At 35.1% G+C, this 16632-nt stretch overlaps 1 protein-coding gene across 1 annotated transcript; it reads right to left on the reverse strand.

Moving 5' to 3' along the window:
* Positions 1 to 8110: 8110 nt before the first annotated feature.
* LOC111057869 lies at positions 8111 to 8935 on the reverse strand. Its single transcript, XM_022345337.2, has one exon. It carries the CDS (start codon positions 8933 to 8935, stop codon positions 8111 to 8113), a length of 825 nt encoding a protein of 274 aa, XP_022201029.2.
* Positions 8936 to 16632: the final 7697 nt, after the last annotated feature.

Below are 16632 nucleotides of genomic sequence, written 5' to 3' on the forward strand. Positions count from 1 at the left end.
GACTAAGAAGGATTTTGTGAAAATAGTAGTTCGATGATTGGGTATCCTCAAAGTACTTTCTCCAGTTCTAGTATGTGAAGCATCTATCCTCCTACCTTCAGAGACAAATTTGAAATCATCTTTAAAATAGTTCGGATTACCATATTTCAAGATATCTCTAACAAGCTCGACTATTCGAAAAAGCCTTTGATCGGGAAGCTTCAATGTTGAACTAGCAATGTGGGCTGGGGTGATATGATCATGGCGTTGGAGAGAGTAGACAAAACGTAGACAATAATTCTGGCAACGCTGTAGTTAATCATTCAGAGTGACTTGCATATCGTTAAGAACAGAATTACAATACATTAAATGTTGGAAGATGAGAGATTGAACCTGGTTAGAATTCTCATAAACTCTAAGTGTGTGTATTGACTATTGACTCTAGCAGTACCTACCACCTCCTCACCCTTCCACCTTGTTGTGACGTTCTTCAAGAGATCTTCAGTTGATGTCCAGATGTCATCGGTTTGTGTTGATTGCTCGCTCAATCACTCTTTCAAGGTAAAACCTCATTTCAAATATTATTTTGAAAGTCACAATTTCATTCTTAAAAGTTAACTCTCGGTCCTCCATCATAAACCCTCTTAACATTTGGTCCAAAACCAGGACCGGATCGATCAGCTCATAAAAGTGTTAGTGAAAGTTTTGTTTCACATCGTAAATGCTCAGGCTTCACATTTTCAGAGTTTATTTCTTTCATATTACATATTCGGGACTCATCTCATTTGAAAGATCTATTTTTTTTTCTACAAAGAAATATGTTTATTTCATGTGATTATCTCTGTGCATTCAGAAGTTATTGAATTTCGAAATGTCTATTTTTCAAAATGACACCATAAAAATGGCGTGTCGCGTTCATTGGTGCAAGTCAAATTAATTACATGTGTTTACAATACCCTCCACGTGTCTTTCAAGTTCAGTGCTGCACCAGTATACAGGCATGGCCCTCGGGACTTTGCTGCCCTGGGTGAAAACGGAAAAACGCCGCCCCCCCAACACCGGGTCCAATTTTTTACTTAAAAATTTACCCGAAGGTTATCAGCTGTTCAAGTTAGAATTGACATTCAAGCAAATATTTGACAAATATAGATATTGGAGAACAGTAACACAAAATATCTTATTAAACTATTTTTATGTTCAGAACAGATACGGTACACAATAAAAAAACATAATTAAGACGGTAGTTTTAAATCAAGAGACTGCAAGAGAGTATTAGGCCTACTTGACTTGCTGAGTAATTGAAACTACAATTATTGCTACAACACGAGTTCGTTTATAGTCCATGCAACGAATGCTCAAAAAAGGTATACAGGGAAAAAATTGGAACACAATTTTTGATCTCACAGCTCTTCTAAGGATAGTAAGGGGGTGAACATATAAAAAGCTCTCACCCCCACCCCCTGTTCCAAATGAGTGGGGGTGGTTTGAAAGTACCATAAATTTTGGTTTCATGCATATATCTCGAACAATATGCGTCTTTCGGAAATTTTTGTCGAATACAGAATTAAAGCTTTTACAAATTAGCCTACAAGTTCCATCTGTAACAAGTTACCTACAAGTTTCATTTTTCCATATCTCTCATAGTTTTCTAGATTTGAGCTCTTGAAAGTGTCACAACTTGAAGAGTAAACATTCCGGCTCCGAGTTTTCTATTTTTTTGACCTTATAACTTTTTAATGATTGATTGAAAAAATCCATCCCAATTATGAGCTCAACGAGCATCATATTCTCATCAATGTGATGTATTATTTTATCATTTTACGTATTTCCCTACGATTGTTGTAGCTGTTATAGTGTTGAAAGAGTGTAAAATCTACATTTCAACAACAATAGATCAATTGACAAGGAAATTTGGATGGAACGTTTGGAACACAGTATTCGACATTGCAGTTATGTTTGGACTATGTAGAAGGTAGACATATCAAAAGACCTCATCCCTACCCATTGTGCCTAAGGGATGAGGGTAGTTTAAAAGTTGCGTTTTTTCATTTCTGGCTTACACACATGCATTTCGGTGACGTGTCTAACTGAACAAAAATGAATCTGGAAAAATTTTCTACAAGTTTCGTTCAGTGGAGTTCTGTGATATTTCCCTTAGTTTTCGAGATATCTACTTTTAAAAGTGTTAAATCTTTGAAAAGGCAGTTTTTCTTCCAACTTCTTGAACTTTCAGGGCTTATTGCTCAACAACAATGCAATGAAAACTTCACCCTCTACATTGAAGCTGCTATAACAAGGTAAGAAAAACTTGAAATAGTGAAATAATACATCATTTCAAAGAGAATTCAATTATCTACAATCCTATGATAATCATCAGTTCTTATGATGCATTGTTGGAGAGTTATATGCCCTGAAAAAGCAAAACATTGGATAAAAACCTAATTTCAACAATTACACACCTTCGAGAGCGAATATCTCGGGAACTGTTGGGATTATCACAAAATTCCACTGAAAAAAAAGTGTAGAGAATTTATCAAGCTTCAATAGTTATGTTGTTTGAACGAATTTTTCTCAAGATAAGAGCGTGGAAGCAATACGCTGAAAAATACAACTTTTAAACCACCCACATCCCCTTAGCACATGAGTTAGGAATGGGTACTTTTGATATGTTCTCCTCCTAACTATTCTCAGCAAAGTTGCAGAGTCAAAAATTTTGTTTAAAACATTCCCTCCAAATTTCATTGTCAATTGGTCTATTGTTGCAAAAATGGAGATTTCACACTCAACACTAAAGCTGCTGCAAAAGGTGTAGGGAAATTCGTAAAAGTGTGAAATTATACATCAAATTGAAGGGAATTTAATGCCTTATGAGTTCATGATCATCATGGATTTTTTCCGTCGATTTTAAAAAAGTTATTTCTATTTTTAAAAAATAGAAAAAAATGGTAGCAATCGTGTTTTTTTTCTCAAAAACATCACACCTTTAAGAGCAGATATCTCGAAAACTAGAGGAGATATAAGAAAAGTTGAAGAATGAATATTGCAGAGAATTTTGTAAGCTTTAATTTGTTATATGAAAGTCAAGTCATCAGGATACATCGTTTTTGAGTTTCATGCGAGAAACCAAAAAATTGTACCTTTTGAAATGTTTACCTCCTTACTACCCTAAACAGAACGACTGGGTTCTGTCTTGAATTGCCTTCCCAACTTTTCCCTCTATAACCTTTCCTTGACTTCTTTCCTTTCCTTGACTTTGCATAGTGATATGGAGAAATGTTACAGATGAAACTTGTAGGCCAATTCGTAAGTTTTAATTTTGTATTCGACAAAAATTTCTGAAAGACACATATAGTTCGAGATATAGGCTATGCAAGAAACCAAAATATGGTTGTTTCAAACCACCCCCACTCCCTGTGCTAAAGGGACTTCTAATATGTTTACCCCCTTACTATCCTTAGAAGAGCTGCTGGGTCAAACATTGTGTTCCAAATTTTTCCCTCTATAATCATTTGTTGATTGGACTATCAACACACCTGTTCAATTGATTAGGACTTGTCTTCCCTTTGCGTAGGAAAATTCCTTCTCCAATTCTTCAAGATCTAGGGACTGAGCTATTTTATGTTCGCTAGACCACTCAGACGTTCCTGGGACATGTTGATCTTTGATATATCTTTATCAGCTTGAGTTTGGAAAAGCCTGTTATATAATTTTACTATTCACATTTAATATTCTGATTTTTTAATATATTTATATTATAAAATTTCACGTTCCTTGAAATTTGCCGCCCCCCAAAAATCTGCCGCCCTGGGCGGCCCCCCGGTCTGCCCACCCCTGGGGCCGGGCCTGCCAGTATACAACCAAGAGGAAGCTCTTTGGTCACGTCTTTGCGTCCAGCAACGCCAAGTCTACGCGGCCAGCAACGTTTCAAGCTGCATCTTCAGTCACAAGCAAGGTGTTATGTATCCTTCTATGCAGTGCTCCTTCCAATCATTGTATTTTCACTTCCTCTCCCATTGCTCACTGCCAAACAGTAGTGTTCCGCTGTTAGCTGATTCAAAGTGTTTCTAACCTCATAGGTACTCAATCCATGTTGTTTCATTATTGTAAACATTAAAGCTGCGACATGGCTACAGCTGGAGATAGTTTCACGGAAAGCCTCGCTAATAATTCCGTTAGTGAAATTCAAAAGGTACAAAGTAACCATCTTCTACAACACAAGTTGCTAATAAACAAGCGTTCATTAATCATTCAAAAATTGACACTTACTTTGCAAAACGTCCAGACTGAAATATCTGACTCCTTGAGTATTCAAATTCAAAAGGACTTCTCCTATTGTGAAAATCTCCGTGATCAAATCTTCAAATTATCAATAATTTATGACATTGAAGATGAAACTTCAAACGAAATTTCCTTGAAATACAATGAACTCCATTCAAAATTTGTCAATCTAGGCCTATCCAAACAAATCAAGCTTGCTCTCCTGTCAAGTCTAACATTCAACTACCTAGAATCCAGTTAATTAAATTCTCAGGTAACGTATCCAAATGGAGTGAATTTTACAATAATTTCAAGGCCCTAATCCATGACAATGAGGCTTTGTCTGGAATTGAAAAATTTCAATATTTGCGTAATAGTTCATCTGAATCAGCTCTCCATACGGTCAATGGAATCCCTCTCTCAGATGATGGTTATAATTTAGCCTCTCAGCAATATTGAAAGCTCACTATTCTAATCCTCGTATCCTGTGTAATTATTTAATTGATCAAATTCTTGATTGCCAATCCGTGACTAAAGCTGATTATAATTCAATAAGAAATTTTGTTGATGTGAATTCTTCCGCAATTGAATCATTGAAAAGTCAGAATCTTGAAGACCCTTTTGATTTTATGTTGTTATATATAATGCTACGAAAACTTGAGACAAAAACTATGTTGAAGAGTACTAAGAGATAAACTGTCCCTTCATAAATGTATCATTCACTGCAATATGATAATATCAAAAATACAATATAAAAGTAACTATACTATCTAAACAGAAACTCAACATCTTCTAGTGAAAACAACCAAGATTTCAATTCCTTGAGAAAAATTCTTAAATTTAAACTAGAGGACACATGGAAAGGTAGATAATTATAAAACTTTAAAGCACAAAAAGTAAAAAACCTACGAAAAGCTTCAACATTAGCCTTCAACAGAATGACCTTATTTTGAAATCTCAAACGACTAGAGTAAACTCTAGCATTACTTTGAACATTTCCTCCTCTAATGAAAAATATTCTTAAAACTCTAAAGACATATAAATATCTTAATGGCAAAATATGAAATTGTTTAAAAAAAACCATTGCATGTTCCGTTCTAGGTACACGCGCCATTATTCTGATAATTTTCTTTTGTGCAACTAAAAGTGTATTGATATTTGTGAAATAAATACCTCCCCAACAAGTGATCCCATATTGTAGCTTACTTTCAATAATGGAAAAATAGATCAACCTTAATACATTTACATGGCAAATATTCTTTAAGTAGTAGAATGTTCTTATAGCAGATAACATATATTTATTAATAGAGTTAATATGCTCATTCCAATTACAATTTTTATCAATAAAAAGGCCTAAATATTTGATTTTATCAACTTGCTCAATAAGCATACAACTATGACAATTCAAATCATATAAAATTGCAATATCAGACTTTAAACAAATATTACATTTATAATACAAAGGTTTGATACAATAAATTTTATCCTTTAAAGAGGAATGAATAAACTTAGTTTTATTACTAAGGGATAATTTATTGAAAGAAAACCACAATTTTAATAACTGAAGATCATACTGAACATCCTTTTGCAATTCCAAAGCAGATTTTGAGTTGTAACATAAAGCAGTATCATCCGCAAAACTAGTAAGTGATCCTCTAAAGGGTCCACTACTAAGACTATTAATAAATATCAAAAAAAGAATAGGTCCAAGGACCGATCCTTGCGGAACACCACAGTTTATTGGTTTGAAGGAGCTAAATACATCATTATTAATTTTAACACATTGGACTCTGTTATTCAAATAGCTTTTAAAAAATTCCAAGCAAAACCCCTGAAGCCCGCAAACCACATTACATTCAGTAACAAACTGTGATCCACAGTGTCAAAAGCTTTGGTTATATCTATAAAAAGACCACCCACGCTCAATTTATTATTAAAGCCCTGATATAAATCTGCACAGAAATTCAATAACGCATCTTCTGTGGATTTTCCTTCCAAAAAACCAAATTGCTTTTCAGAGAAAAAACCATTTATTTTTAAGAAATCAATACATCGTTTTTTAATAGCCTTTTCAAAGATTTTTGCAAAAACACTAAGTAATGATATCGGTCTATAATTGTTCAAATCACAAATGTCACCTTTTTTAAAAAGAGGAATCACAACAGCAACTTTTAGTGATTCCGGAAAAATGCCATTGATAAAACTAAAATTAATCAAATACGAAAGTATTGGAGAAATTATACTACTAATCTCTTTAATAATAGAAGCAGATATTCTGTCAAACCCAGAAGATTTTTTCGAGTCCAATGAATTTATAATCATTTCTACTTCCGAAACAGTAGTCTCAAAGAAATAGAAAGAATTCATCACTCGTTTCAATTTGAATAAAGTCCTATACTCTTTATTTATCTCATCATCTGGCGGATCTAATTTAAGTTTCAGCTGATCACTAACACTAACAAAAAAGCTATTAAATTCCTCTGCAATCTTATTTTCATCTTCCAAAATGACACTAGGGTTTACCCCTGCTTTGATCTTTTTAATTTTATTATTTTTTTGACTTTTTTCCTAATATCTCATTTATAGTCTTCCATTGTTTCTTTATATCATTTTTATTTACACTAAATAAATTCATGTAATATTGCTCTTTTCTATAATCCATATCTCTTTTTAATCGATCACAATAGCGTTTAAAATAATTCTGAAATCTTAAATCACCTATTCGTTTCTTAACTTTTTTATACATTTTATTCCTATATCTTTGCCTTTCACACAGCGACTGTGTCATCCATGGTTTCAGAATGGTGTGCTTGTAATTATTTTTGCATTCCAACAATTCAGTAGCTTTATCAATATTATCGTTTAAAACATCAAGAAAAATATTAAACGCTTTATTTACATCACCCTCGGAATAAACTGACGACCAGTCCACCGATCTAAGATTATTTTTTAACAGTTCATAATTTAATTTCTTTCTATTAATTTTGTTATTTACAGAATGATTATTAAGTTTATCAGTTGAATGATCTTTCAGCTTAATACTACAAATGGAAATATCATGATCACTACGACCAGAGGACACAACATCTGAATCAAACAAAAAAACGTCGTGTTTAGATCTTACGTTAATATGATCTAAACAACTGCTACTATTTCCAAAAACACGAGTTGGCTTGCTGATTAATTCATAGAAACCATGGCTAGCCAATAAAGACCGATATTCAAAAGTATTAATAGAATGTTTATAAGTACATATATTAATGTCGCCGGCAAAAACAACATTATTATCTCTTACGCACGCAAAAACACCATTCAACTCACTCAAGAAATCTATAACTGAGTAAGCATGTAATCGATACAGAACGATAAAGGTAATTTCAACGTCTGAACCTACATTGACCTTGACATTAATCACATCGGCTGTTGTCATAGTCACATCATTTTCAATAGCGGAGAATCTTTGCGATATAAATACAAGTACACCTCCAGCTCTATAGTTTTCATTACATTTAGAAAACTGATTATAACCATCAATCATATATCGTCCTAGTTCTGCTGTTTCAATCCATATTTCCAACAAGATTATAATTTCTGGTAATTTATCTAAAGAATTTAGGTGTATTAAAAAAAGATCAAAATTTTCTCTCAGACTTCTGATATTTTGATTCATGATAATTAGCCCATCTGCGCACGTATTAGAAAGAAAATAATTCATCAAAATAAAAGAGTCATCTATATTTTGGTAAGATATTAATGAATCATCACTTATTGAACTCATTAGTCAGTTGACATATTAATGAATATTAATATATAAAATGAAAAACATAAATCGTCACCTTGCAATTAAACATAACAGCTTACTTGACCTACCTCATCACAGTTTGACAACGTCTTCCATAGATAGAATTTCACGTACAGGGGATGATGACTCCTTCTGCATTAGGATTTTCCCGTTACGTATCCATAAGTACGCATAGTTCTTTTCTTTCTTCGCTAGTCGGGCAGCTGCAAAAACTTTTCGGCGTCCATAGCAGAGGTTTTCATTGATGTAAACAGGAACAGTAGCACAAGAGAGACCAATGTCATTAGTACTGAAATCACGTTTGACTCTCCTTTTTTCCAATATTTTCAGTTTATCTTCTCGCCTCACGAATCGCGCAATTATTATTGCTGGACCAGCGTTATCACTCCTCTTACCCAGCCGATGACACACGTCTATGGCTTCCCTACTCACTTTGTGACCTAGAGCTGCCGAAACACCCGCGACTGTCTCATACAAATCTTCGTTTCCTTGTTCCGGAACACCATGAATCTCTATGTTATTAGATCTAGAGTATTGCTCGCTCTCGTCCAGCTTAAGTTCCAAATCTTTCACCTTCTTTGACAAATTAACTTTTTCCTGTTTGAGTTCTTCAATAACTGCAATATATTCACTCATTTTCATAGCCTGTTTATCCAACGTTTCTTTTTGTTCCTTAACCAGATTATGTAAAAATTCAAACGAAGTGTTCATTTCCTTCTCCATACGTTTACGATCATTCTTTGCTACCTCTAACATGAATATAACCTGTGAGATACTGGCCTTACCTTTTTCAGCATCACTCACAGCCTGCATACTTGATCTTCTTGATGCAGCACACGGTGGGCAACGCCAAATTTGTTTTTCACTTATAATAAAATCCAGTTCGTCTTTGGTCATATTCACGCATTTCAAATGGCAGAAACTACTGCAGTCACTACAAGAAATCGATGAACGTGCGGCACATTTCGATTTAAATTCAACACAGTTAGAAGACATGTTTATAATTCAAAAAACTACGACCACCGAATTCAGCAAAAAAAATCGCAGTAAAATTGTCAAATTAAAATAGACGAGAAACAATACAACAGATTCAAACAGGAACAGACCGATAGAAATAGCATAATTCTACCGACAGCACTCTTAACAAAGCGAATTGAACATAATGCACAATAGTCAAGTTTTGGCTTGAACACAGATAACGGAGCGCTCGACTCTAGCTACCTTCCTCGGCGACGTCTCAGACATGACTGACTGAATGACTGACTGACTAAAATTAGCAGATGAGAAGTTTTACTTCTTATTAGAGCTGAAATCTTTCTAGACATACTTTGTAATCAAGCTCAGGGAATTACTCTCAAATTCGAAAATTCACCTGGAGCTCTCAGCACTGTGTTTGGTTATGTAATTATTGGTCCAATCAATTCTATTGACACGCAATCACCTTGCACCACCTTGTTCACATATGTAGAGCCTGTCAATCAATTGCTCAAAAAATTTTGAGAACTGATGAAGTCAGCATTCAGATAGCAGAAGATCCATCGCATAAGTTCTGTGAAGATTTCTATACTGAGAACACAAAGCATCTTCCTTCTGGGAAGTATGAAGTAGCTTTACCATTCAAGGTTCAAAATGTAAAGTAAGGTGACAATCGCCTGTCCACTATGAGGAAATACTTTTCTCTTGAAAAACATTTAGCATTAAATGATACTATGCGCCAACAACATCATGATTTCATGCAAAAATATATTGAACTATGTCATATGTCAAAAGCACTCACCTCTTCAAACTTCGTGATTCCTCATCACTGTGTTTTAAGAGAAGACAGCTCTACAACTAAACTAAGAGTTGTATTCAATGCTTTGGCATCATGTAATAATGGATCAGTATTGAATGTACTACATATCGGTCCTAGAATTCAAAATGAATATTGTCTCAAATTCTGTTGAGCTTCAGAATGCATAAAGTTGCCATTACAACCGTTATTAAAATGATGTACCGGATGATTTCCATCAGAGGGGAAGATCGTCAATACCAACATATCTTCTACCGTCCTTCAGCTGAAGAAGATTTGTCTGAATTCCAACTCAACTGTGTGACATATGGTATGACCTCCTCTAGCTTCCTTGTGCAACGCACCGTGCTTCAATTAGCAAATGACTATGAATCAGAATTTCCACTTGCTGTTCATTCCTATGTTCTCGACAACACATGTATGTAGATGACATAGTAACTGGTGCACCTAATATACCAGAAGCCAAACTATTGATTTCTCAATTGAATGATCTGATGGGAAAGGGAGAAATGCAGTTGAGAAAGTGGGCATCCAACATATCAGAAGTAATTGATGATTTCCCAGATGAATTCTTGGAAAACCCGTTAGCATTTTCCGACTCAACACAGAATATCAAGGTGCTTGGCTTCCGTTGGAGTCCATCCTCTGACAATTTCTCATATGTGGTGACTCCGTTTAGTGAAAACCCAACTAAACGTTCAATATTGTCTTATATTGCGAAATTATTTGATCCACTAGGATTACTTGCTCCCATTACATTTACATTCAAGTATTTTTTAAAATTGATTTGGTTGGCCAATTTCAGTTGGGATGACCCATTAAATGATGATTTGCTTCGTCAATGGAACAGTATCTCTAATTCAATGCTACTCCTTACAAATGTTCAAGTGTCTCGCCACATTCATACCACCTTCGTAAATGTTTCTCTACTTGGATTTTGTGATGCGTCAGAAAAGGGGTATGGTGCATGTATCTACCTTCACATAGCATCCAATGATCGATTCATTCCCATTGGTCTGGTAATGGCAAAAACAAGGATATCTCCTGTCAAAGTGAACACCATTCCTAGACTAGAACTATGTGGAGCTCTGCTTCTTGCAAAATTACATAAAAATGTATTATCTGCTTTTGGAAAGTGCATCTCTTGTTTATATTTGTACACTGATGCAAAACTAGTATTGACTTGGTTGAAAACTCCTGCCCATAAACTCAAAATTTTTGTAAGTAATCGAGTTATCTTCACCAGAAAATTGGTCACATGTCACAACAGATCATAACCCAGCAGATTTGGCCTCTAGAAGACTTGCCTCAAAGGATATAATTGAAGATAAAATTTGGTGGAATGGACATCTGTCCTTTCATGTTGTTCCTGAAAGTTTGCCAATTTCAAAGGTTGTTTTGGTGGAAGACAGAAGTGAACTGGAACCACAGGCCACTGTGGTTTAGAGAGAAATCTTGTATACTTGAATGTGGAGAAAAACACTCCAATTTTCATAAAGTTGTTCGCATTTTCACCTACTGTCTATGTTTTATTAATAATTGTAAAACAAAACGTCAAAAATCAGGTTATAATCTTTGAAGCCATGGAGCAAAGCCGGTCGAAAATATTGTGACACCACCTTCTGTAATCGAATGTCGTCTCTCGTTATCAGTCATAGTGAAGGACACTCAACAATTCTATTTCCATGAAGTTATCTCACTATTGTCACAGAATAAGCCACCACCTTCGAATTTGTCTTCGCTAACACCGGTTCTCGACGAAAATGGTTTGATCAGGGTGGGCGGTAGACTCGAAAAGTCTAACCTCAAGTACAGTAGTAAACATCCCATGTTACTTCCAAAATGTTGTCATTTGAGTACAATTATTTGTCGCCAAATTCATAGTGGAAATTTGCATGTTGGTCCACGTACTACTCAGTCGTTGATAAATTCTGGATCATTTCAGTGCACAATCTTGTAAGAAGTTGCATTAATCATTGTGTAAAATGCACTCGGCGAGCAACACCCCATCAGCCTATTATGGCAGATCTCCCTGAATTTCGAGTAAATCAGTTTGCTGCCTTCACGCATGTTGGAGTTGATATGGCTGGTCCATTCACCACTAAATCCAGTCCACTCAGAAATGCTAAGCAGTATAAGGGCTACTTAGCTCTTTTCATTTGTCTGACCATTAAAGCTGTATACTTGGAGTATGTTTCTGAACTCTCAACTACAGCTTTCCTCACCGCTTTCGACAGATTTGTATCAAGAAAAGGTCTTCCTTCTGATATGTACTCCGATAATGGTCTCAATTTTGTTGGAGCTTCCCGTCACTTATGTGAAGTTTCCAAATTTTTACAAGAAAATCGAAATGAAATCAATGATAATCTCATACAAAGAGAAATTACATGGCACTTCTCACCACCAGGTAGTCCTACATTTGGTGGAATGTGGGAGAGTAATATTAAATCAGCAAAAACACTGATAAAAAACCAAATTGGAGAAACACCCCTCACCATGGAAGAGTATTCAACTATCTTCGCACGAGTTGAGGCTATATTGAATAGCTGTCCAATTCTGCATTTGTCACCAGATCCTTCTAAAAATGCGTTGTATCTGACACCGGGTCATTTCCGAGTCATTTTATATCTGCTCGTCCATTACTCCAAGCTCCTGAATTTCCTCTTGATGAAAAGATTTCAATCAATCAACGTTGGAGTCATCTAAAACAGATTGTGCAAGCATTTTGGAAAAAGTGATCCACAGAATACCTCCACACGATGATCCAAAGAAACAAGTGGAAGAAGTTCACAGAAGAAATCAAACCAGGACAACTAGTGCTGATTCAAAATATGAATATGCCTCCCTCTGTTTGGCCACTGGCCAAAGTTTAAAATGTACATCCCGGCATTGATGAGGTGATAAGAGTAGTATCACTCTGCACCTCAATTGGAATTATCAAATGAGCTGTTAATCGTCTGATAATACTCCCCATTGAATAATCTTCTTTCTTCAAGTGTGAATAAATCTTTGTTGACATCAGTCAGGAAGGCGGCTTCATCAAAGTTTTTGAAGTCTCTATAAGTGATAATTTTCTGTTCTGGCTCAGGTATTCTATGGGAAAGTACACAGTGGATCAAATCATGTCCAGAAATAGCTGGGACTGGGATTTGGCCTGCTTGAACAACCTCGTTAGGATCACTAACAATGAGAAAGTCATTGAGTGTGTTAGATTCATTACTATGATGAGTTGGATCGAGAGGTTAAATAGTCATGTTTAGGCATTGGAAAATAGTAGTCAGTTGAAAGTAGTCAAAGTTACGATTTGTCATGTTCAAGTCGGTGTTCATATCTCCCATAACTAGTATACAGTTATAACAAGGCATAAGAGAAAGCAAGACATTTTCGAGATCTGTAAAATGACCTATTTTTGGTGGGCGATAACAGATACCAATGAGTAATTTATCATTACTAGATAAGGATAATTCAAGTAGCATAAACTCTGGTCTGGAACAATACTCTTGTTTGGATGTGATTAAAACTTTTGTTTTGATACCATCTTTCACATAAATTGCTACACCCCCACGAGCTTTATTTAATCTATCATTCCAGAAAAGATTACATCCAGGTAATGCAACGAAATTTGATGAAATACTAGGTTTAAAAAATGATTTGGAAATTCCAATTATATTGATGTCCTGAAAACGGAAGATTGCTCTGAGTTCATCAATATGGCAGCTGAGGGATTGAACGTTAAGGTGAGCAGCCTTGGAAAGTTTTCTGAAAGAGTGGAGCTTATTTGCTAGAAACATACCTGCGTCATTATCACTATTATTGAAATAATCATACCTACTTGAGGGCAAGCGAGCTAACATGTCAGTAAGAGGCATCATGGAATCAGCAGACCAACCGTGAACAGACCTCAGAATGACACATGACAGGGAAAATGGGGATGAAACTGATAAAACTTAACCTAAATGAAAAAGTATCTTGATTCGAGTGCATCCTGTTTGCCTTGACAGTTCGGCTCCCTTCACTACTTTACAAAACTATTTCAAAAAATTCACTAAACACATCAATAAGATGTAGATGTTGTGATCTGTGGAGTTACGGTGATGAATAATCCTAATGGTGGATAGGATGAAGATTGAGGAAGAACTGGTAGTGGGAGATCTGGTCCAAGTTGTGATAGAGCAAGTAGGTATCCAGTAGTTGAAGAATCAAGTCCGAGTGGAGGTAGAGCGAGAAGGTATCCAGTAGTGGAAGATCGAGTCAAAGAGTTGTGCGAGTGGGAATCCAGTAGTGGAAAGATCAAGTCCAAGTGGAGATTGATTGATTGATTGAGTACTTTATTTATGTAGATTACAATATATACTGGCTTATACACTTATATACAGTAGCTTACAATACAGCAAAGTTATAGATGAATTTACATAATATAGACTAAGAAAATAACTATTGAACTGTATATGATATGAAAAAGCAATTTGTAATATAATAACTATAGATAATAATTATATTGTTATGCATCTACATAAATTGGAGGAGCTTTGGACATATCAATGTCCATTCTTTGGGAAGAATATTAAAAATATCCTCCCCACTAACTCTCTACCAAAACGTTAATTTCGTTATTTAAACTAAGGATTTATTTATTAATGGAAATATTGTAAAAGTTTTTATCAATATGAATATTGAAGAGAAAAAAAATACAGAAAATTGATAAAGTAAAATAATTATATAGGTAGATAAGATCAAATAATTGATTGATAAAATGAAGTAGGCTGAAAGTAGATCAGGGCTATCAAATTTCAGTAATATACAGCAATATGCAGTGAATAATTGAAATAACATGAGTTCATATAATATATATATATATACAATTCGTTCTATAACATGGTTTAAAGGTTTATATTGGTGGAATGGGTGAGGGATGGTTGTCATGTGATCGTTCTAGGGCTGAACAGTTTCAGTCATTTGTTCCAAAATATGTTTTTTAAAGTCAGGTTGAAGCTCGCTCGGCTCTCGATAGACCTGATAGAAACAGGAAGTGTATTCCATGCACTATAGGCACTGACTAAGAAGGATTTTGTGAAAATAGTAGTTCGATGATTGGGTATCCTTAAAGTACTTTCTCCGGTTCTAGTATGTGAAGCATCTATCCTCCTACCTTCAGAGACAAATTTTAAATCATCTTTAAAATAGTTCGGATTACCATATTTCAAGATATCTCTAACAAGCTTGACTATTCGAAAAAGCCTCTGATCGGGAAGCTTCAATGTTGAACTAGCAATGTGAGCTGGGGTGATATGATCATGGCGTTGGAGAGAGTAGACGAAACGTAGACAATAATTTTGGCAACGCTGTGTAGTTTATCATTCAGAGTGACTTGCATATCATCAAGAACAGAATTACAATACATTAAATGTGGGAAGATGAGAGATTGAACCAATAATAATTTAATGTTTCTAGGGAGGATATCGTGCATTTTCTTCAATGCATGCATGGCTGAGAATACCTTTTTACAAGTTTTGTTCACTTGTTCTGACCAGTCAAGAGTATTATTCATAATAATGCCTAAATTTTCAACTGAGCTACAGTAAGGAATGTCATTACCGTCTACACTAATTTTGTGAATCGATTCAAGTTCAATATTGTTTATAAGACGAGAATATCCAATTATAATGGGTTGTGTTTTGATGGGATTAAGCTTAAGGCCATTTTTCTTTGTCCATTCCACTATCGAATTGATATCCTGATTCATTATTCCAACTGTTTCATTAATTTTTGTTATGGGACAGCTTAAATAGATTTGATGGTCGTCTGCATAATTATGGAAACTGGAGAATTTGATAATGGAAGAAAGGTCATTAGCATACAAAGTGAAGAGGAGAGGGCCTAAAATTGAACCTTGTGGTACTCCATGCATAACGTTTTTCCAAGTTGACTTTTTGTCACCGACAGATACACATTGTTTCCTACCTAATAGATAGAATTTAAACCAAACTAACGAGTTGTGACTGAAACCAAGAATAGCCAACTTATTCAGAAGGACTGTATGATCAACAGTATCGAATGCTTTAGAAAAATCAAATAGGGTGAGGATGGTGCATTTTCTTTGGTCCATAGCTAACCTTATATCATCAGTGACATGAAGCAGAGCTGTCTCAGTTGAATGGAATTTTCTAAAGCCTGATTGAGAGTTATGAAGCTTACTATTGTTGTCTAGAAATTTTACAACTTGAGCATGAATGAGTCTTTCTAGCACTTTGGACAATGCAGGTAAAATACTGATTGGTCTAAAATCCTCAACTTTATTGGGTGATGGAACTTTATTCAGAGGGCGAACCAGAGCAAACTTCCAGTTTTCAGGGAAAATGCCTTCTTCAAGTGACTTGTTGAAAATGTATGTAATGGTTGGTAAAACAGCAAATAACATCTTCTTGATAAATTTAATAGGAATTTTGTCTACACCCGTAGCATTACTATGAATACGTTGAATTGCTCTGAAAGTGTCTTCTTCTGAGATTGGATGGAAATGAAATTGATCAGTGATTGGTAAATCTAAGTTTGTAACCTGCTCTTCAAGATCATCTATATGATTAGCAATGACAACTTCGTTGCGTTGGTTAGAGTGTGAAACGAAATGGTCATTTATATTATCCAATGGTAAGTCAATTTGTGGATTCGATTTCTGTTTGCCAAGCCCGAATTCTTTTATTTCCTGCCAAAGTGATTTAGAGTCTTGTCTATTGTTTGTCATAAACGAATTCAAGTACCTAATCTTTGAGTTCCGTAATTCCTGTTTAACCCTATTTCTAAG

Source organism: Nilaparvata lugens, chromosome 4 (assembly GCF_014356525.2).
Source record: "Nilaparvata lugens isolate BPH chromosome 4, ASM1435652v1, whole genome shotgun sequence".
Taxonomy (NCBI): domain Eukaryota; kingdom Metazoa; phylum Arthropoda; class Insecta; order Hemiptera; family Delphacidae; genus Nilaparvata; species Nilaparvata lugens.